Here is a 23,573-nt window from a genome sequence, read left to right as displayed (position 1 = left end):
GGGAGCCTGCATGCTAGAAGGGTCTGGAGAACCTGGGGATGTCTGAGGATGCTGGGGGTCTGGTCCCTGCCATCAAGTCTCCCTGGGGGAGGTGTGCAGCAGGCCACAAATGCTGAAAAGGCAGCAGGGAGGAAAGAAAAGAAATGTCGGTGACAGACAAGTGGATGTTTCATCTCCAAAAAAGAGCATGTCTGGGGGTGCCTGGTGGCTCAGTCAGCTAAGCGACCAACTCTTGGTTTCAGCTCAGGTCATGATCTCATGGTTTGAGTTCAAGCTCTGGAGTCTGCTTGGGATTCTCTCTCTCCATCGCTCTCTACCTCTCCCCTGCTTGCACTCTCTCTCTCTCAAAATAAACAAACTTAAAAACTAAAATAAAAAAGTAAAAAAGAGCAGGTCTGAATACGATGTATATTCATAACATTTTAGGAAGATCAGTGTCATTATTCTGAATCTACCAAAATGTTCAAGGAGACAGCAGTCATCAGAAGTCACAACGTTGCCTCTGGCGGACAGTTTTATAGAATGTCTTTCGCTTCTAATTACTAATATTAACGCGGTGCATTTTGCTTTCTAGTTCCTACAGCATATTCACAGCAGGAAACCCTCGTGAAGTGCAAGGTCCTACATTCTGAAATGAGACTGCTGTGACAAGGTGAGGAAAGCCTCGTCTTTCGCAGTCTCCCAACCAAAGTTTATGCACGAGATTTGAAGAAATGTTGCAGGGTTATGTAGGTTACTTCCCCCCTCTGTGTCCCCAAGGGTATACAGGAGCCATTGACGTCTCACTGTCCTCAATTTTCTTGTTTGAGACCCACACATGCAGCCGCCGATCCTGTATTTACCCTTGGATAGCTCCTGGGCCTCTCTAATGAAACATTTCCCAAACTGATTATCTCCTGGCCCCACCCATCTCAGGACTTGGCTTCCTATCCAGGCCGGTAACCCAGAAACTTCATTCTTCATCCTACATAGTTCCCCTGACAGGGAATGAGGTGTCACGCCTACTGATTCTATCTCCTAATCTCTCTTGATCTCATTCGAGGCTCTCCAAACTGCCATGTTGGAATCAGCCATTATCAACCCTTGCCTGGATAATTACACCCACGTGGTTGCTAGTCTCCTTCCAACCTCCAGTCTTTAATTCTCTAGAAGGTGGAAGCAATTCTCCAGATGCATTGCATTTTAGGTGGAAACTCCTTTCTTATTAAGGGCTGTCCTGGACCTTGCAAGATGATAAGCCTCTACAACCCCAACACATTGAATTCCAGTAACACCCGTACCACTGAAACCAAAAACTCTACAGGGGAATAGATAGGGCAGTAGCACAAGCCCAAACACTTCCTTGGGAACCACTAACGCAAGGATCACTTCACTTCCCTGCTAAATTAGTTTAACGATTTCTTAGGATAAATCTCACTCCCTAAAATGGCCCACTGGCCAACTCTGCAATATCATTTCTGGAAAATCTTTCAAAAGAACACAACTGTGTCCGGGTTTCAAGTTCTAGAGAAAACTTACCTGCTTTTCCAGGTATCAGGTGAGCTCCTGAGGCTAACAGGTTTCAGTAGAATCAAGCAGTGTGGTCTTGAAATTGGCTTACTTTATACTATTGCCTCTGTGCTTATTAATTATACCAAGGTATTTCGAATTAGAACAAATAGAAGGTAGGGGCACCTGGGTGGCTCAGTCGGTTAAGTGTCCGACTTCGGCTCAGGTCACGATCTCGCGGTCCGTGAGTTCGAGCCCCGCATCGGGCTCTGGGCTGATGGCTCAGAGCCTGGAGCCTGCTTCAGATTCTGTGCCTCCCTCTCTCTCTGCCCCTCCCCTGCTCACACTCTGTCTTCCTCGATCTCAAAAATATTTTTAAAAATTAAAAAAAAAAAAAAAGAATAGAAGGTAAAACAGAGAACTGAGTTAGAGCTAGACTTTACTACTCAATATCCTGCCATGGGAAAACAACACATTGGGTCCCAATTTCTTCATGTAGGAAATGTTATTCTGCCTCTGGTCTCCAAAATACGAGTGTTACAGTAAAGTTGCTCTTAAGACGTTAAGGTTGGGTTAACCAACGTAGGGTTGCCTGGGTGGCTCGGTTGGTTAAGTGTCCGACTCTTGATTTCAGCTCAGGTCATGATCTCACGGATCCTGAGACTGAGCCCCGTGTCAGGCTCGGCACTAACAGCACAGAGCCTCCTTGGGAATCTGTCTCTCCCCTCTCTGCCCCGACCCCAGCTCACACTCTCTCTCTCTCTCCCTCAAAATGAATAAACATTAAAAAAAAAAAAAAAAAAAGAGGTTTAGGGGCACCTGGATGGCCCAGTCAGTTCTGAGCATCTGACCTAGGTCATGATCTCACAGCTCAGTTCATGGGTTTAAGCCTGCATCGAGCTCTCTGCTGTCAGCATGGAGCCCACTTCAGATCCTCTGTCACCCTCTCTCTGCCCTCCCCCCACCCCCCGCTCGTGCTCTTTCAAAAATAAACATTAAAAAAAAAAAGGCTAATGTAATACTTCACAATGAAAGAGCATTCAGTAACAACGTCTTTTACAGTTAGACTTCAAAAAAGAACGGATTCTAAGCTGTGATATAGCATTTTTAAAAAGTCACGACTATCTTCACCATCATGCCATCCCCAAGTTCTGGTCCCCTTAGCCAAAACCGTAAAAGTGAGAAACGAGAAAACCTTAAGTCACTTAAAAGCTCGTAGTCTAGGGGCGCCTGGGTGGCGCAGTCGGTTAAGCGTCCGACTTCAGCCAGGTCACGATCTCGCGGTCCGTGAGTTCGAGCCCCGCGTCGGGCTCTGGGCTGATGGCTCGGAGCCTGGAGCCTGTTTCCGATTCTGTGTCTCCCTCTCTCTCTGCCCCTCCCTCCCCCGTTCATGCTCTGTCTCTCTCTGTCCCAAAAAAAATAAAAAAAAAAAAAGCTCGTAGTCTAAATCTCAGCTTTCTCATATGTAAAATTAGGACCCAGATCATTCCCAGCGACCCAGGCGGGAGATGGGAAGGAATTGGTGGGGCAGAGAAACCTGCATTCACACGAGAATTGTGCCAGGATGTCTAACAGATCCATTTCCAGAACCACGTCAGAAATGCACAGTCATGTCAACGAAGTTACAGGACACTGTGCATTCAGCTTCCACCCTCTTTACCACCTGGGATTCCTTGGTTTGTGTCCATTTCCTTTCTTGTAGCGTTGGATAAGCGGTTTCTAGCTCTGGTTCTAGTTTCCGGCCAAGATTTCAAAGGAGGTCTGTGGGACTATCCAAAAACTGTATTGGGGGGGGGGGGGGCGGAGAGTTTAAGCCAGAGGCTTAATGAGATTCTAATTAAAGGGGCCTTTGACCCCAAAAGGTTAAGAATCACTGTTAGTTTTTCATGCATGGACACATGCCCCAGATACGTCCCAAACTGCCATGAGACTCTGTGAAAAATGTTGTAAAAGATGGGTAAGTAATTAAAAGAAACGTGTGATGAATATCACAACAGTAGATAAAAGCAATCAAACCTGAATTCAGGTGAAATTACAGAAAGAAAATCTATGGCATTCAATTAGGTTGCATTTTATTTCGATCCATGAAAACTTGCCTCCGAACAGAACTAGGAAGCAAATATTGTCTCAGGTTAAAAGGCAACTGCTATGCTTGAAGCTTACACTGAAAGCTAAACTCTCCAGCCCTTGACTATTTGCAGCCCCAAACGGCCAAAGGAACATATTGGAACAAAGTCTGTGTGAACAGCGAGAGGCAACTCGTGTGTACCATTAGCAAAATAACCTGAGGGGGGGCGGGGGGAACATTTTATACTCCTCAGTATGCAGTGGTGAGAGTTTACAAGTCTCGCGTTGCTTCCTATTGTACATGGCTCCATAGTGATGCCCAAAGTAGCGAAATATAGGCACACAGTTTACATTTGGTTATCGTGTACTTCACAGAGTAACAGCAGCTCTAGAATTACCATACAGAGTTGTATTTCATGCTGCTAACAGCATCCCTCTGGTTAATAACACAGTGTTGGTTGACAGACACGGGCCTAGGGCTCGCACAGAAGGGATCCGGGGCACATCCAGACAGGAGTATGCAAAGCGCGGGTGAAGCTGTTACCGCGACCAGAGAGACTTGGCCACAGGCGGTCAGAGAACAGCAAACACAGAACGGAGTGCCAGGATGGGGTTTACAACCCCCCTCCCCAAAAAAAAAATTGTTTACGACTTTACTACAGGGATCTTTTATCTGTTCAAAGCAGCACAAAACCACCGCATGCCACAGAGAGGAAGCTCATGCACTTGGATTTTTTAAGTCTCGAGTCAGCAAAAGATACTTAGATCAGAGGGTTTGTTTTTTTTTTTTTAATTTGGGCATTTTAAAGTTTAATAATCAAGCAAGGTTGACTATTGGATGTGAGAATAACTCCTAAAAGGATATGAAACATTTCCCAACTACAACACCATACATTGTTATCAGAATGCCGTATCATGTTATCAATGTCTAATGTGGCTTTTTTTGGAGGGGGGGGGGAATCAGGTTCGTTGATAAGATCAACTACTGTCTCATTTTAACAGCCTATTTTCCTTCTGCTAAAAGGGGTCTTTCTAGAATGTCTAGAATGCTTTAAAATCATTAACTGGCAGTCACGATTTAAGTTTGCAAACGCGGGTTCTGGGTTTGAGTGAAATTTAAGAAGCAGGTATGCCAGGCCAGTTCCACACGTGAAAAAGTGGGACTTTACGGGACACGGGTGACTGTGGTGTGGTAATTGTCTGACAGTCTCTTACGTATTAGCACGAATCCTAAATCACCGACATTAAAAAAAGTCCACTATCACCTGTTGGGCGAGGCATTTTTACTACGAAGCCTTGTTAAAATTTCTCTCTAGGAGCACCTGGGTGGCTCAGTCAGTCAGGCATCCCACTTCGGCCCAGGTCATGATCTCGCGCTCATGGGCTCGAGCCCCACATCGGGCTCTGGAACCCGCTTCAGATTCTGTCTCTGTCTCTCTCTGCCCCTCCCCTCCTTGCGCTCGGTCTCCGAAATATAAACATTGTAAAAAATCTCAAAAGAGAAGTTTCTTTCTAGACATTTCTCGTTGTTTAAAACCAAAAATAGCAACAGAAAATTGACCTTTTCAGGAAGACACCACCAGATGGTAGCATTGGATCAATACTGTCCGTCGGAAGAAACTCCCAGTGTGTTTTAGCAGATGCCTCTTTGCTATGAGTTCCTCTGGACGTTACCTCAAACCAGTATAATGTGACAAACCAGGATGACGTAGTAACCACACTGGAAACTTCTACCTCATCTGCTTTTAGAACTCCGCAAACATGCCCCAGGCTCCCTGGTAGCTAATAAAACCAGCAAATCTAAGTGAAGCAAATATTTTATTTAAATCAGTTGTCAAATCACAGTTTATCCAAAGGAACTTAATGCAACGTTGTCCTTAAAAGAGTGGGCACAGATATGGCACAGACACAATCCAGTACCTAGCAAAATACCATCTGTAAAGAACCTGACTTACTTCATGCTGTGTGTGCATGTGGTCCAGCGTATAAGAGTAGAATAAAAAACTTAAAATAGTCGATTATTTTTTGAGAAGATGAAAAACATTTCACTACTTTGCCTCGGGATTCAAGCGCACTCATCTGTCCAAATGGCCACAACAATTCAGAGAAAAGGCTTAAAGTTAACCCGCTACTGAAAAAAACTCCCTTCCAACCCCCACTGGGCTAGAAAGAAAAATTTCACAGTAACAATGGAACCTTCTGTGTTTCCCCCCAAAAAAGCTTTTTATTTTTAGCACACTGTGCAGAACAGGAAAGTGAGCGATTTCAGAGCGGCCTGAAACACGGACCCGACCCTCAGTGGGTTTTGAAGTACGAACCGTAGCTTCTGATCAGGAATGTTGTTTCTAAGGAAGCTGCTGTCACAGGTTACAGCTGAGGCTTAGAGCTTCCACCACATCCTGCGTGATACAAAAGGAATGCACCGTATTGTACATTTCCTTAATCGTTAAGGAAAAAAATATACAATAGATACAGGAGGGTTACTTAAAACATACATATAAATACATAGGGAATGATACTCCAGTTTGAGAAGCAGAACTAGGTGCGGCCAACTCCAGTTCCGGGTGGAGAATTTGGGACCTTAAATCAGAAACATTACATGGTATCGGCGGCGGGGAAGAGGGGTGGCCCTGCAGAGGACACGGTAAATGGCTGTAGCCCCCGATTGCTGCCTCAGGGTTGTCAGGGTGCTCCAGAGAGGAGGTCAGTCGATGGGCCTGTTCTTCGGTTCGGAGTCTGAAATACTGGTCGTGAGTCTTTGTCAGCAGCGTTCATCTCCTCCTACTGCCTGTCTTCACATTCTGGTCTTGCAAACACACGGGGCAGAACTGTGGGAGGAAGGAAGAATCAAAAGTGAGTCAAGTCTCCTCTCCTCCCCCGTTCATTCCCCGAGCCGTGGAAGCCCCAGTCGCCGGTGTCCAGCCCCTGAGAAAGCGAGTGGGTTGGGGGCCGACGGCAGGTCGGGCTGGGTCACCAAAAACTGGCGGCTGTGGCTCCAGCATTCAGGCGCATCACACGCACTGGGGATTTTTTTAATGCTTGGCTACTACTACCGGTGGCCAAAAATGTTTTGTTTTTTTCCAGAGAGCTACAAACTACAATTTCAAGCTGTAGGATGAAAACTTACTTTGGGCTTCTAGTTTTGAGGAAAAATTCAATGAACTGGTAAGTATGGTGCTGTGAGCGCAACGTATTTCTTATGCCTTTGAGCCAAACACGCAAACGCACACTTGTGCGCACACACGTGCCCCGTTTATTTTCTCGGAAAGCAGTCACGTGGGGGTAAAACGAAGTCACTGTTTTCATGACACCAGTAAGACTGAACGGGTTGTCAGTGAGGGGGAAAAGGAAGGGAAGCTAGGTCTCCTGATCTACTTGACTGCTTTTTCCCCAACTGAAGGTTCTGCATAAAGTCGTAATTATTTAAACTCCTGCTTCCTTTAGAGCAGATTTGCCATCAAGCGGCATGAAAGGGGAAAAAGTGTTTTGGAAGGAAAGGAAGCTCGCTTACGTGATGTTTTAGGATCCTGTGGGTTCTGATTTTGCTGGTCCTTCCTCTTGTTTCTGCGTCTCTCCCGGTGTCTGGGTTTCGATCTCTTCTTCTGACTCACCGTGGGCTTTTCCTTCCTGAAATTCTACTTCCTGGCCACCTTCCTCCTCTTTCAGCGCTGGTCCATCTGTGTCCAGGGACTCTTTGGTGAAGCCTCCTGAGGCCTCAGAATCTTCCAGGGCTGAGTGGTGGCTCTCAGGGTCATCAACAGCATCATCCTTTTCATCTTCCTGGGATTCAGACAGTGACTTCTCTATCCTTTCGCCTAACTCGGCGCGATCGCCATCTTCTGGAATAGACTTTGTTCCAGTTGTTTCTTTCTTTTCCTCCGACGGGAGAACTGCCTCTTCGAGCTGCTGGTCGGTTACACCGGAACCTTCTACCTCCACGGCTGGAATCTCTTCGGAAGCTTCGCTCACAGCTTTGGAAACGTCAGAGTGGGTTTGTTCCACGGTGGTTAGCGTGGATTCTTCTTCGGCTGCAACGGTGTGTGTTTCATCCCGTGCAGAGGCCTGAAGTTCCCTTTCTTTCTCCTCCATTTGCGGTCTAGCTTCCTGGGTGTCAGCTTGTATAGGTTGAGCCTGTGTCTGGAAATCAGTGGCTGTTTCTTCAGTACTTACTAACCGGTCAACAACGGTCTGGATCACATTTTGTACAAGTTTACTGCTCTCAGTCTCAAGTTTCAAAATCTCGTTTTCAGCCTTTAAATCTTCCTCGCTAGTTTCACTTACTTGGGCTTCCTGGCAACCAGCCGGCTCGTCCTCTTCATCTGAGGCCCGTTTCTGCGGTGTGGTCTTGTCTGCTTCCAGGTCAGCACTGATGCCTCCTTCAGGCGTGGCCGATACGGCCTCTGGTACGGATTCCGGCTGAGACTCCGTCCCTGTGGGCACCTCGTCTTCCCCTGGCTGAGCAGTGAAGTCCTCATCTTTTGCAGAGGATTTTTCTTCTGGTATTAAACGTGCATCTGCAGATTCCAGGGCTTCCGGTGTTTCTAAAATCTTGACGGTTTCTCCCAAGACCTTCTCCTCCACTGCTGCAGCCGTTAGAGGTAATGACGGCTCAGAGCTTTGAGCTGGAGTTTCTGTGTATACCGCGTCCTCTTGAGCCAGCCCAGGAGAACTTTCTTCCAAACTGGTCACCTCCTTTTCCCCGTCGATGACGGCCACGCTAATCGTCTGTACCAGCTGCTTACTAAGCTCTTCAGATACCGTCACGGCTGGTTTTTGCTCAAGTTCCTCTTCACTCACTTCGGTTGGCTTTGCTTCCGTTTTCTCCCTTTCTACTTCAACTACCAGCTCTTCCTCCACTTGGGTTGGAGGAGATGGCGTGTGGCTCTGGAGTTCAGTATCATCACTCTTCTGAAATTCAGGTTCTTCGGTGACTTCATCTTCAAGGGCAACCTCCATGGTCTCTTTCTCACCGACTGTTGTTTCAGTGTCTGTCGACACCTCAGGGCCTTCAACAAGCGGTGTGTCTTTGGTTTCCCGGTCAGTAGACTGGCCTTCCTCTTCCGTCACTTCAGTCTTTGAAAGAATGGGTACAGTTTCCACTGATACCTCTTCCTCTGTATGTTCCCGAACCTCTTCCATTTTTGAATGTCCTGTATCTTCTTCCTGGGACTGAAGACTAGAAGGTGCTGGAGGCATCTGTTCTGGTGCAGGAACGGCCTCTGCTTCTGTGATCTGTGACTGTACCCCAGAGGCGACCTCGGGGTCTTCGTGGATGTCTGTCATCTTCTCTTGCTGTGTTACATTTAGAGCCTCAACATCTGCTACTGGGGTGCTTCCGTTGGTCTCGCTGTCGGTAAGGGTTTCAGCTGAATCGGGAGCAACAGCCTGTTCTAGAATAAATTCTGATTTTACCCCAACCAAGGTTTCAGCTGGACAAGTGGTTCTAAGCTCACTAGGCTCTACACTGTCTGCGACTTGAGGAACTTGTTCCAAGCTTTCGGGGGTGGCCTGTACAACCACCTCCTCCTGTGTCAAGGTCTCAGTCTCAGTTTCTTCTACGTGTACTTCCGTCACTACGTCCGTCTCTTTCTTCAGATCCGGCTCTTGAGAACCCTCTTCCGCGTCTACCTTCTCTGGAATTTCGGCCCCTACTTCCTGCACTGTCTGCATCGTGTCTTCTGGCCCTCTGGTGTCGGGCAACTGTGATTCCTCCCTAACTTTTTCTGCGACTGCCTGCAGGACCTCTTGAGTTCGCCTCTCTTGGTCTTCTACGTCTGGCACACCGCCTTCCACCTCCTGAACTGGCGTCGCTTCCTCTGTGGTGACTGGAGAGTCAGTTAACTGAGAAACAGCTGAGACCATGTCGGTGGTCTCTTCAGCACCAGATACTTCTGCTGCTTCTTCGGCACAAAACGCCTCTGTAGTTTCTGCAGCTGTCACAGCTTCAGAAGTCAACTCCACCTCGCTGACGACTGTGTCGCCAATGGCGTCTTGACCCTCTGGCAGAGTTTTGGCAACAACGGGGGTTTCCTCTGCAAGGGCCTCCCCTTCAAATGCCTCCTCAGTTAGGGGTCTGGCTTCCTCTTCTGTTTGTTCAAGAGGTTCTGTCACTGAGGCAGATATCCAAGAGGGTGACCTTTCTTCAACACTGCTAAGAGCCCTTGCCCCGTCAACAACAGTCACAGCCACAGCATGAACCAGAGTCGTACCGAGCTCCTCTGACACAGAAACAGCTACCTTTTGCTCAGGCTTCTCCTCGCCCTGCTGGGCGTGCTGTACTTCGGTTTTCTCCCTTTCTACTGCATCGTACTCAGACAGAGGTACCACAGCTGGGACATCAGAATCATCTTCGTTGACCTCTGTTGGCCCCGTGTCTTCAACGGTGGCTTGTTCCGGTTTCCCATCTGACCTTTTCTTCCTCCGCCCGGGAATAAATTTCTTAATTGAAACCCAAGACTCTTCTTTCCCGGGTTCGACATCTGAAGCTGAATGTTCTAAGCCAGACCCAGTTACGGAGTCTTCGCTCTTCTCTTCCAGTTTTGACTTGGATTTTTTCCTTGGAGTAACTAATCTTTTAAATGACTCCCAGGTGGAAACTCCCTCCCCCTCAGTGGGGCTCCCAGCTTGCTCGGGTGAGGAGCTTCCTGGCCCTTGATCATGTTCCTGGGAACTAGCGAGGGCAGCATCTGGTCCCGTTTCTTTGTCTTTTCCTGCATCTTCTGGCTTCTGGCCCTCTCCTCCCGCTGGTTTTGGTGCCGCTTCGTCGTCAGAAGATGATGCTTTCCTTGCCCTTTTCTTGGACGATCCCACACAAATTAAAGCTTCCCAGGAGACTGAAGTATCCACCCTGCGCTTTGGTTCTTCGGGCTTTTGCTCCTCTCCGTTGCCTTTTGCTTCCTCTTGCGTCTCCGAGGCTGCGCTCTCCGTGGAAGACAGGGTGGCGCTCTTTACTTTCTCCAATTCGTCCTCCTTATCACTCTCCGAAAGCCTTCGGACTCGCTTCTTGGGCGTCACCATCTTTTTGAAAGACGCCCAGGGAGTGACCCCTTCTCGCTTCTTCTCCCCGTCCGAAACAGCGCCTTCCTCGGCGTCCCCCTCTTGCTGTGCGTCCGCGACGCCTCTCTCCAGACACGTGATCTCCTCCGGTTCCTCGGGCGACGAAGCGGAGCTCTCGCCCTTCTGTTCGTCGGTACTGTCCGGAGACTCCGCTGCGGCTTGATGCTCCCCGGCCTCCTCGTCTCCTCCCCCTCGCTTCCCTTTCTGCTTCTTCCCGGAAAGCTTTTTCAAGCCGGTGCTGGTGAAGAGTTTCTTTAAAGGGCTTCCCTGCGCCCTCGTTCGCTCCTGCGAGGACAGCACATCCGCCTCGCTCGCGAGGCCCTCGGGGTGGGCGGGGGGCGCTCTCTCCTCGGGGCTCAGGTCGGCGGGGCGGCTGTGGTCACCGCCGGGGGCGCACGCTTCCGTGGCCTTCGCCGGCTCCGCCACGGGCCTGGCTTTCTCAAGTTCAGCCGGGGTGTCCACCGCTGTTTCAGGTGGCGGGGGCTCTGCGGCTTCCGCTTCCTCCGCCTCGGCGTCCTGCTCCTCGGTTTTCTTCTCTGCCGTGCTGACGTGGACTTCTGCGACGATCTCCACCTTGTCGTCGAATATTTCCGTCGCTAGAGGGGCGGGTTTCTCTTCAGGGGCCTCCTGCCCTCGGTCGTCGGAGGGCAGCTCCACTTTTTCATATTCCGCCGACAGTCGGGCCTCGCCGGCGCTCTCGGTGGCCTCCTGTGGCTGTTCAGGAGGAGCCGCTTTCTCAGAGGTCTCTTCCTGTTCCTGTGTGTCTCCTTTTTCTGGCTCTTGGTCCTTTTTCTTCTCTGAAGCTTCCAGCTCATCCTCCTTAGGCTTCCTGAAACTGGTCTTTTTTCTCCAGCCGGCCCAACCTTGAGTGAAGAATTTTTTGAAGGGTGACGCTGTCTCGCTGGCCAGGGGACTCGTCGGGGAGTCTAGAGACTTGGTGGGCTCCTTTTGCTTTTCTTCTCCATCTCTGCCTTCCTCTGCTGCTTGGCCAGACTCAGCTTGAAGCGAAATTTCCGTGGTGCTCTGCTCGTGTTTGAGGGCTTCTTCGGGTTTCTCTGTGGATTGTTTTAGCTCACTTTCTTTGGCTGTTGCTTCCCCGGTCTCCTGGCTGGGCTCCTGGTGGTCGCCAGCCCCGTCCGGCACCCCTCCTCCTTCACCTTCGTCTTTTTTGACAGTGAGCAGTTGGACCGTGTCAGCCTTCTCGGTCTTATCCTTTCTTACAGTGAATTTAAAGCCGACAAACTTAAACACCTTCTTAAATCCAACATCGTTAGACTGGGACTCAGTAGGTTGCATTAGCTCTTCCAAATTGCTTTCTGAAGAAGGAATCTGTTCGATTATTTCAGGCACTTCCTCCTGCCCATCCTTTGTGATGTCGCCCACAACCGCTGAACCAGCAGCCATCTCTTTATCTGAGTCTCTTTCGCTCACATCTTCCGACTCTCTCTGTCCAACTATGAACAGAAAAAGGAGAGCAGTGGGGGAGAAGGGAGAAAATTATTACAGTTCAACAAAACCCTACATATTTTAAAAAACATAACCCATGAATACGTTCTTTAATGTCAGGCGATTCCAGGACAGAGTTAAAGTCTTATCAGTATTTGCAAATCTCAGTGCATTAGGCAAACGCTACTTCTTCCAAAGGACCTTTAAGAATTCAGGTTTAAAGAGGGGCGCCTGGGTGGCTCAGTTGGTGAAGCGTCCGACTTCCGCTCGGGTCATGATCTCACAGTTCGTGGGTTCGAGCCCCGCATCAGGCTCTGCGCTGACAGCTTAGAGCCCGGAGCCTGCTTCAGATTCTGTGTCTCCCCTTCTCTCGGCCCCTCCCGTGCTCATGCTGTCTCTCAATAAAAAATAGACGTTAAAAAAAAATTAAAAAAAAAAAAAAAGAATTCAGGTTTAAAGATACTACTCTGCTCCTTCTGGTCCCCATGAAGGAAAAGTGAACACACTCAAGTACCAGCATAGTAAGTAGAAGTAGCTGCAGCATCACTAAGAGTGGGTCAGGCAGACGGCATAGGCTCTGTTGCAATGCAAAACAGAATCAATCATCACGCCCATGATCTAGAATCCACCCCGTTTAGGAGAAATAAGCTAAAGAACAACAAAAAGTAAGAATCCAGACAAATCTAAGGAGGGACATTCTATGTGATAACTAGCTGGTCTCTGTAACGAGTCCCAAAAAACGGAGCAGGGCTCCACAGGGAAATTCCAGGCCGGGTCAGGCAAAGTGAGGAACAGAAAGGAGGTGCTCCGTAGCACCACCCAGAAGCGTGTAGAATCGTTATGTCTACACTTGAAACTAATGTAACATTGTGTATCAACTATACTCAAATAAAAAAATTTTTTTAAAAAGGTGGCATCCAAAAGCTGAAGCATGGCAAACAACAATGACAATGATGGGTCACAAAACAAGAGTCCACGAATCAAGAGTGATACTAAAAAAGTAACTAGGGAACAGGCAGTATTTCCTTATGAGAAAGACCAATCACTAAATCTAGATATACCTTCCACTTTGATCTATAGTCATTTTCTTTAGAATTCAAAATTCTACTGCATCGGGATTCACATATTATTTATTAAGGACAAGAGTTAACAAAGATGTTTCTTTTATAGCGAGTTACATAGGCTCTTCCTAGACCAGGACAAACAGCTCTTCAGCCTTCAAGATGTGGAGCGATGTGGTATTTAAAGATGGACTTATGTCATTCATCAAGTACGATACACATAAGTGGATTTTCTTTTGTAGTTATTTGGGGAGAAGAAAGCCATATTGTAGTTCGGTTCACCTGTAGGGCCAGTTGCACTGGACGTTTCCAGTTGCTTAGAAAGGTAAAAATCATTTCTCGTTATGTGAAAAAGAAAGTAAAATGCAGCCCTGTTTCATGGCAAGTGTGGTTACGGGAAATTTTCCTCTTTTGAAGGTGGGTGTGACTGATAAATTTGGAGCTTGTCATATCACCATGAAAATCGGCCATTCAAAAAGAAACAAACAAAAAGACAGGGGCAGGGGAAAAGTTTTCATAGAAAAGAACACAAAGCAAGGAAACTGTCAGATTCACTATAGCTGAAGTGGTTATTTTATCTGGAAAAGCCTAGTTGGCTGTTTGTCATTAGATGAAGGAAACCGCTCTTTACCCATACCTTTGTAATAACTCATTCAAAGATCCAGAAATGCTAGAAACCTTTGGGCGAAAGGCTGTCAGGAAACCTACAGTTTTAGAGTATTAACACACAGATCAAAAGGGAAAAACTTCCTTTACAGTGGAGAGATCTGGCAGGTACTGCCTTAAACTTAACATCCCTGATAACAGAACAAAACTGTCAGCATGCTTTCTGATGTGAGGCACTGAGAAGGCCAATAAATCACCTACAGTATTCCTACTAAAAATGTTTAATGGAATCTGTAAGGCAACAATCAGATAAATCAATGAAGGATATTCTAGAAGACAACTAGCTTGGTCTGACACATCAATGTCACAAGGGACAAAAATGAAACAAAAACGCACGTAGACTGTCCGCAAGTAACTTTCAAACAGTTTAAGGAGAGACACTGAGGGCTGGGGTGGGGGGCAGGGGAGAGAATGTGCTAAAATATCAGTAACTGGTAGATTAGGTCAAGTGTATATGGGTGTGTGTATTTGTCCGCAGTTTTTAAATTTAAAAACTCATGTTTAAAAAACAAGTCAGTGTGATGTAATAAAAGGGAGGGGTACAGAGCTAAATTAATAAATTAAAAAAAGCATAACAGTAAGTCAGGCTGGGCATGGTCCTAGATTGGATATTAGTTAGGGCAAACTAACAAAAGGACGTTTTGGCTTTTCTTGGGAAAATGTGAGTATGATTTGGGATTAGAGGAGATGGGATTTTCACCAAAACAAAAGAGTTGAAGGTTACCACATAGTATATACAATATGATCACATTTAACCCCCACCCCCCACACATACACACCTACCTCACATATGATCTCTGGGGGATGGAAATGTGATATATTTTAGTTTTGCTTGTATCAATTTTCCCTCTAGAATATGTACTGCTTTCTCTAAGAAAAAAGTCAATTAAAGTGAACACAGAAAAGGTCTTAATTGTAATAATACACTTAATGCCCACAGCAGAAGATGAAGCTCAGTAATTATAAACGGTATGCATACCAACACATAGAACATATCCATAAATATGTGAAATACAGATATATTTGGAAAGACAAAAACAACATGCTTCCCCAAATCCGTAACTTTACCCAGCTTATAGGATCTTTCTTTCCCACGAGAATAGTTTTGTCCTTGATGTGAACTATTACAATCTGTGTCTACAAGTCTCTATCGCAGTACTGGGTGGGTTTTATTTTATTCTGCAGACCATAAGGAAGAGAAACTAAGGAAGCATTCTCATACTAAGCACATGGCACCGTGTGGACAGGGCCTTTGACCGTGACATCGTCGTCTCTACCTTTTTCTGTAAGAAAAAGCCAATTCGCATTGATTCTACCTGACATCAGCGTCTGAGGTAGCATTAAATAAATAACAAATTCAAAAAAAACAACAGAGAACTCAATATTTTAGACAGAGAAGGAGGTCTGAAGAAAAACCAAGGGTCTCATTATTTTCATCTGAAGTACACTTCCTGATTTCCCTTTAAAAAAAAAAATCACTACGAAATACACGTTTCTGAGCAACTTGAAGCTTTATAAAGAATAAAGAAATAATCAGCACCCACACTGTGGCAAACATTCCAACAGAAAGAAAAATTGAGACTGTCTAGATGTATGTCATTGGGCTTCCTAGAGTATCCCCGGACACTTCTTTCGAGTCAGGAGACAGACCTCCTCCAGAAGTCCTCCGGGAATGCTCTTCCCATTATTTTTTGGCACCACGTATATAACCTTTTCAAATACAAAAATGCTGTAAATTTCCACGTGTTCCTATTATAAACCTGCTTGCGGTAAAGGTTAAAGGTTTCTTTGAATTAAGTCCACTTCCATGACACGAACCGCTTTCTACAAATTTCCCCAAATGATGCAAGGACACGCACAGGAAAAACCTTCCACAAACCCTTTTAACGCCACACAAGAGATGTGACCTTTTTAAAAAAAAAAAAAAAAAAAAGGTGTCTACTACCGCTGAAAATACGCTAGAGAAAAAAAGTTAAACCCCAACAATAAAGTCCGTTCTCGTACAATTTTACTAAAAATGTCCATGAATACACATTAAAAGTTTCCTGCCCGCAACGTAGGAGAGAAAAAGAACACTCCTCACCCAACCTTTCCAAAATTTATTAGAAAACGCAGAGACGTGTTGCTAACGCGGTGGGAGAAAACAGGTGGTGTACCTACCATCTTCCTCCCTAATTCCCCTCCATGCTCCCAAATCTGTTTCGATTTGAAACACTTTTTCTTAAATTCTGGGATGACTGGAATGTGTACGGTCAAAGCCAGAGAGACAAAGATTAACAGCTGTCAACTGGCAGAACAAAACAGCTATTGACCGTCACGGCGCAGCCTGGCAATACGAGTTGTTCTCTTTAGACAGAGTGATAGACAGGCTGAACACATTTTTTTAAGGATCACAAGAGACATTTAAATCCTAACTGGTCTGCCGTGTCTTTTGACCTAAGGAATCCTAGGAGCTAATGGCTGTCACAACAGCCTTCCAGACTGGGCCACTGCTGGCCCAGGAGGGGCCTTTGTGCTCTGGGTTAAGAGCCACACAGCAGAACTCAGCCCTCATTCCAGCTTCTACTTCCCTTCCGCGCCCTCCCGAACCGGGACAGACCTTCCAGGGAGGCTCTGCTTCCTAAAATACCTCTTTGATCACAAAGTGATGCTGCAACCTACCCCTAATGGCTGCAGGACTTCCGACACAATCTTCCTAGCCACCCAGCCTGGCAACCAAGGGTCAATTAGTTGCAGCCACTACCACGACCAACAAAAAACCAACTCCGACCACACCTTCCACGTTACAGGTGCCTGTTCTGCCCCAAACCACGGTTGATGGCTGGGAAACGCACTGGAACCTGGATTCCATCTTTCAGCCTCCTTTCCTGTTACGCAGTCGGCTACACATTCCCCACGGTGCGGCCGAACAAGCAAGGCCCGTCTGTCCTGTGCCACATCCCCCATTCGCTCTCCTCCAAGCTGTTTCTGGCCGTTGGTAAATGCTAGTGATTTTTTGAGACCTGTATCATGTTCTTTTTATCCTCCTGTGCAAAGACCTTCCCAGGTGACCCCGGCCGGCCACCACCTCGGGCCAAGCCCGACGCCCCTCTCACGCCTGAGTCCTCGCGCTGTGTCCTTTCCTGGCAGGAAGCGGCGTGCGAGCGGCCTGGGTCCGGGTGGGGTCACTGCTCCGGGAGCACAGGCTTTGGGCACATGCTCCACCGCCGCTCCGGCCCGCAGCAAACGCGACACGACCCAGGAGCGGCAGGGCGGGCTTCGTATTCGAGCCGGGCCGCTGGGTCATCCGAACCCCAGGGCGTCGGCTGTACCGGGGCCGCCGGGTCCCTTCCTAACACCTCCCCGCGGGCTTCCATGCCGAGGGCTTGGTCAGAGCAAGGGAAAGGAGGCAGGCTGGAAGCCCCCACGCCGAGGGGTGGCCGGCACTCACGAAAGGTCCAGCGGGTGGCTCTCAAAGCCGACCCACCCGCCGCGTCCCCGGGCCGACAGCCACCAGGGGGCGCGCTACTCACAGCAAAGGTTACTCCACCAGGGCATCGTGTGCACCCTCCGGCAGGGGCGGCGCCACAGGGCCCGAGAAGGCCCAGGCTTCTTCCCCCGGCTGCCCCATCGCGGGACGGACACCGGTGCCGATGCCGAGGGCGCCCCCTGGGGGCCACCGCGTGCGTCACAGAGGGCACAGTCTCCTCGTGGCCCAGTGGCCGAGGGCTTTGGTTTCACGGGCCTTCAAAGAAGGGTTCCTGGGGGCCCTGTGCTTCACCTTGATGTGATCTCTTCAAACTCACGCACATTCGAGTACCAAAACTCTCGTGGCTAAATGACTGCCAAACCGCTAAACCTAAATACTGCTGGATCCCTGACCCGCCTCCTTATCTGGGCCAGAAGGCAGGTGGCCTCCAAAATCGCAATACAGGGCGATGGCTCGAGGGATAGCGGGATCTTGTGCATGAGTTTGTTCTGTTTCAAAAACTTTCAATGTCTTGAGTATTAGAACAAGAATCGGGGACGTCACGCAGGTTCCCATCGCAAAGCTCTCATTTAGAGTCACAAAGGCTTAGGGTTTGAAGGGAGAGTTCACCTTGTCCCTCCAACTGGGGAGTAAATGGACTTCAAAAATGGTCATGTGGGAAATGCAAAATGGTACAAACACTTTGGAGGGCAGTTTGGCAGTTTCCCACAAAACTGCACATATTCTTACCATGTCCCGTGCCCCCTGGTACTTCACCCAAATGAGCTGAAAACACGTCCACACAAAAACCTGCATATGGATGTTTATAGTTATGTTAATAGCTTTATTCGTAATTGCATACACTTGGAAGCAACCAAGATGTTCATTATGTGAATGGATGAATAAACTATGGTGCCTCCAGACAATGTAATATTATTCAGTGCTAAAAAGAAATAAGCCAGCAGAGCCATGGAAAAATACGGAGGAACCTTAAATGTGTATCACTGAATGAAAGAAGCCAATCTTTAAAGGGTGTGTATGTATTGTATGATTCCAACCATATGACATTCTGGGAAAGGCGAAACTACAGGGACAATAAAGAGGTCAGTGTTGCCAAAGGCTGGAAGGGAAGTAAGGATGAATCGACAGGGCACAGAAGATTTTTACAGCAGTGAAACGAGCTATCCCTCGACAACATGGTTTGAATCGTGCAGTTCCACTTATATGTGGATTTTTTCAATACGTACAGCACAATACTGCAAATGTATTTTCTCTTATCGTTCTTTTTTTTAAACATGTTTATTTTTGATGGGGGGGAGGGGCACAGAGAGAGGGAGAGAAAGAATCTCAAGCAGACTCCATGCTGTCAGCGCAGAGCCCGAGGCAGGGCTGGAACACACAAACCGAGATCATGACCTGAGCCGAAATCAAGAGTCACCCAGGCACCGTCCTTGCTTATGATTTTCTTAATAGCATTTTCTTTTTCTAGCTTACTGTATTATAAGAATAGAGTATATCATACATATAACATGCAAAATATGTTAATCAACTGTTTACATTATCAGTAACACTTCCAGTGAACAGCAGGCTAATAGTAGTTAGGTTTTGAGGGGGAGTGAAAATTTGTATATGGGTTTTCAACTGGGGAGCCCTAACCCCCATGTTGTTCACGGGTCAACTATATACCATGAGGCAATACGGGTGGATACATAGGATTATCACATCATCTGTTCAAAACCCCAGAGTGAGCCCAAATATAAACTAGAGACTTTGGGGGATAATGACAGGTCAATGTAGTTTCATCAACTGTAACAAATGTACCACTCTGGTGAGGGATTTGTTAGTGGAAGAGGGATTTGATAGCACATGTGAGGGGGGCAGGGAGCATATAGGAACTCTCTACTTTCTACTCGTTTTTGCTATGAACCTAAAACTGCTCTAAAAAAATACGGTCTATTTTTTTTTTAATGGTCATAGGACTTGGCCAGTGTCATATAATGGGGGTGTGGCATCTCTGGGGGACCAAAGGCTGGAGAGAAACACTTAGAGAGTCAATGCATTAAAAAGGAACAAGGAGCGCCTGGGTGGCTCAGTCGGTTAAACGTTCGACTTCGGCTCAGGTCATGATCTCGTGGTCTGTGAGTTCGAGCCCCGCGTCGGGCTCTGTGCTGACAGCTCAGAGCCTGGAGCCTGTTTCAGATTCTGTCTCCCTCTCTCTGACCCTCCCCCATTCATACTCTGTCTCTCTCTCTGTCTCAAAAATAAATAAACATTGAAAAAAAATTTTTTTAAAAAGGAACAAAAAAAAGTTTGTCTTTTTAAAGGAAAAATTAATTTCATACACTTTCAAAGTGCTAAAATTCTTACTTTCCATAAATCATGATAAGATTTTATAATTTGTCAATGTAACTTACGACAAGAAAAAGTATTTAGACATCTCAACTCCCACACTTGGATGGGAAAACTGCTATTATGTCTGATGTAGACAGCAATTTAAATTCTATCTATTGCAGTGTAAAAAGCAGTTTTTCATGGTTATAGTCATGCTATTAAAAAAAAAAGAAAGAGGGGCGCTTGAGTGGCTCAGTCAGTTAAGCGCCCAACTTGGACTCAGGTCATGATCTCATGGCTTGTGAGTTTGAGCCCCATGTCGGGCTCTGTGCTGACAGCTCAGAGCCTGGAGCCTGCTTCAGAGTCTGTGTCTCCCTCTCTCTCTGCTCCTCCCCCACTCACACTCTGTCACTCTCTCAAAAATAAACATTTTTAAAAAATAAAAAAATTTAAAAAAGAAACAGCAGTGCTATCGACAATAGCCGAAGTATGGAAAGAGCCCAAATGTCCATCAACTGATGAATGGATAAAGAAGATGTGATATATATGTACAATGGAGCATTACTCAGCAATCAAAGAGAATGAAATCTTGCCATTTGCAACTACGTGGATAGAACTAGAGGATATTATGCTAAGTGAAAGAAGTCAGAGAAAGACAAATGCCCTATGACTTCACTCATATGTGGAATTTAAGATATAAAACAGATGAACATAAGGGAAGGGGAGCAAAAATAGAGAGGGGGACAAACCATAAAAGACTCATAAATACAGAGAACAAACTGAGGGTTGCTGGAGGGGTTTTGGGTCAGCGGATGGACTGATTGGGCAAGAAGCATTAAGGGGGACACTTGTTGGGATGAGCACTGTGTGTTACATGCATGTGATGAATCACTGGATTCTACCACTGAAATCATTATTGCACAAAAAATTAAAAATTAAAATTTAAAAAAAACACATATATCCTACCCACCCACTCATTGATAGTGATTCTAAAGATCACTTGACCCTTATTTTGCAAGCATTATGATAAAAACTGGATAAGGCAAGATCAATGGGTGTCAGAGTATGCAGGATATTTACATGTTTAATAATTAAAAGGGTGGGAAGCCCTATACAGTGGAGAAATTGGGCAAGAACTTAACATTAACCGGGGCACCTAGGTGACTTAGTTAAGCATCGGACTCCCCTGATTTCAGCTCAGGTCATGATCTCATGGTTCCTGAGTTCGAGCCCTGCATCCGGCTTTGCACCGACAGTGTGGAGCTGGTTTGGGATTCTCTCCCTCTCTGCTCCTCCCCCACTCTCACGGGTACACACTCTCCCTCTCTCTTTCAAAATAAACACAGAGGGGCGCCTGGGTGGCTCAGTCGGTTGAGTGTCCAACTCTTGGTTTCCGCTCAGGTCACGATCTTACCGTCGTGGGTTCGAGCCTCACATCGGGCTCTGTGCTGACAGCGTGGAGTCTGCTTGGGATTCTCTATCTGCCCCCTGCTAGCTCCCTCTCTCTCAAATAAATAAGCTTTAAAAAATTAAAAATAGGGGCGCCTGGGTGGCGCAGTCGGTTAAGCGTCCGACTTCAGCCAGGTCACGATCTCGCGGTCCGGGAGTTTGAGCCCCGCGTCAGGCTCTGGGCTGATGGCTCAGAGCCTGGAGCCTGTTTCCGATTCTGTGTCTCCCTCTCTCTCTGCCCCTCCCCCGTTCATGCTCTGTCTCTCTCTGTCCCAAAAATAAATAAACGTTGAAAAAAAAAATTAAAAATAAATAAGTAACCTACAGGTAAAATAGGAGAAAAAAAACACGCTAAGGAGGGTGGTGGGAGTGGGGAGAGGAGAGCTATACATTCAAACACGTCAATGTCTTAAAGGAGAAAAGCTGTAGAAATGTTCCAGATTAAAAGAAGCTAAAGAAGGGGCGCCGGGGTGGCGCAGTCGGTTAAGCGTCCGACTTCAGCCAGGTCATGATCTCGCAGTCCGTGAGTTCGAGCCCCGCATCAGGCTCTGGGCTGATGGCTCAGAGCCTGGAGCCTGTTTCCGATTCTGTGTCTCCCTCTCTCTCTGCCCCTCCCCCGTTCATGCTCTGTCTCTCTCTGTCCCAAAAATAAATAAACGTTGAAAAAAAATTAAAAAAAAAAAAAAAAAAAAGAAGAAGCTAAAGAATATGATGCTTAAGACCGAAGATGATCTTACAATGCAAGGTGAGAAACGCTAAAAAGGACACTGTTAAATTAGCTGACAGAATTTGAGTAAGTATGGTACATTATATAGTACTGTAATAATGTAAATATATGATACTAATAACCATTCTCTGGATATAAAAGGGAGTATCTCAGGGCCCCTGGGTGGCTCAGTCGGTTGAGCGTGAACTTCAGCGCAGGTCATGATCTCGCGGTTCGTGAGTTCGAGCCCTGCGTCGGGCTCTGTGCTGACAGCTCAGAGCCTGGACCCTGCTTCGGATTCTGTGTCTCCCTCTCTCTCTGCCCATCCCGTGCTTATGCTCTGTCTCTCTCTGTCTCTCAAAAATAAATAAATGTGAAGAATATTTTTTAAAAAAAGGAAATATCTCTATCCTTAGGAAATAACATAAGTATTTAAAAGGAAATGATACTATAACTTATCTGCAAGAGGCTCAGAAAATTTTTCATCTCCTGCCTATGTAAGACATAACAGGAACTTGCATGCTGGTTTTTGGTTTTGTTTTCTTAACACAGAGAGCAAAAAACTAAATAAAGAGGCAAATGAGGTAAAATGCTAACAATATATGAATCTAGATTAAGGGTAATTAGGTGTTTCCTGTACTTGTTTTTTTATTTTTGCAACTTTCTGTTAAGTTTGAAGTCATTGTTCAAAAAAAAAAAAAAAAATCACTCAAGGATGGGCTAAATAGAAAAAGGTGACTAAAAGGTACAAAATTTACAGTTATAAAAGAATCAAGGAGATTATTAATAGGAAAACTACTCTCTCCCAAACCCCCCAAAAAGAGACACAATTCAGGGAGAGGGGAAGATAAAAGAACAGAAGTTCTGGAGACAGACTGTGTTTAAATATCAGGTGCACCACATCTAGTACTGGGCCCTTGGGCAAATTTCCTGAAGTTTTTGTCCTGAATGTCCTCACCTGAAACATAGGTCACCTTTAGTACTTCCTGCTAAGGCTTCTTAGGAGGAAGTATCAGTCAGCTATCTATAAAACAATAAAACAAAAATTCTAATGGGTTTTTTCCCTCATTGTCGTCAAACAGAACTACTTAAGCATAATCTTTTTTTTTTTTTTTTACCAATTCCAAAAATGATCTATAAATTGCAGGAGATTTTGAAATTTGAAAAATTGGAAAATGACCTTCATAAAGACAATGTCCAGAGATGATCACTATTAAGTAACTGTGATAGCTTTTTCTGGGTAAGTTACTTAATAGTCTTCGAAACTATGATATAATGGCTGCATAATTTCTTTTTGCCTCCCCCTATTGTTAGACAATTCGTCGGTCCCAACTTTTCACCACCACACTCTGCATCAAATATTCGCCTGTATAAATCACTGTCCAAACCCCTGACCAGGTTTGAACAGAAGAGGGCAGTATTGAACAGCTTTCGGCTCTCCCAAACTGGAAACCTTGCAAATTTCCTAGACCAGAAGATTCAAAAATCTACCATACATAAGGCTCAGGTGCCTTTTCAAATTCTGTACAGTTGAATGCCATGTTATACCTAAATTACCTCTTTGACTCCCATCACAGATACCGAGGGGGGAAACGGGGCACAAACACCTTGGGTTGGCTCCCTCCCTCTCCTTTTCTTTATTTGCACCATGTGAGAATGCAGATCCTTTACCCATTTTGGACCAAGGGCAAGTCTAACGTGGCCACAGCCTTTCTTTCTGTGTTGAACTCCTTCCCCTGCTTTCCCAGCCAGGCTGTACGCAGCAAAATGAAATCACCGCGCGTTTCCCAGGTGCTGCCTGAAGGGGGAGCTCTCCAGACACGACCATCCTCGTTCCCATCCTCGTTCTAGCATG

General features: G+C 46.4%; 1 protein-coding gene across 2 annotated transcripts in view; it reads right to left on the bottom strand.

Moving 5' to 3' along the window:
- Positions 1-5,354: 5,354 nt before the first annotated feature.
- The window catches only part of AKAP12 (A-kinase anchoring protein 12), a 101,570-nt gene continuing 83,351 nt past the window's right edge, over positions 5,355-23,573 (bottom strand). For both annotated transcript variants that reach the window (XM_030316591.1, XM_030316592.1), the window contains 2 exons: positions 7,067-12,065; positions 5,355-6,383 (listed from right to left, as the gene is read on the bottom strand). In XM_030316591.1, the coding sequence (XP_030172451.1) occupies positions 7,075-12,065 (4,991 nt within the window). In that variant the 3' untranslated portion in view covers positions 5,355-6,383; positions 7,067-7,074. The remainder of the gene's footprint in view (positions 6,384-7,066; positions 12,066-23,573) is intronic.

This window comes from Lynx canadensis, chromosome B2 (assembly GCF_007474595.2).
Source record: "Lynx canadensis isolate LIC74 chromosome B2, mLynCan4.pri.v2, whole genome shotgun sequence".
Classification (NCBI taxonomy): domain Eukaryota; kingdom Metazoa; phylum Chordata; class Mammalia; order Carnivora; family Felidae; genus Lynx; species Lynx canadensis.
This window is presented reverse-complemented; position numbering and strand designations above follow the sequence as displayed.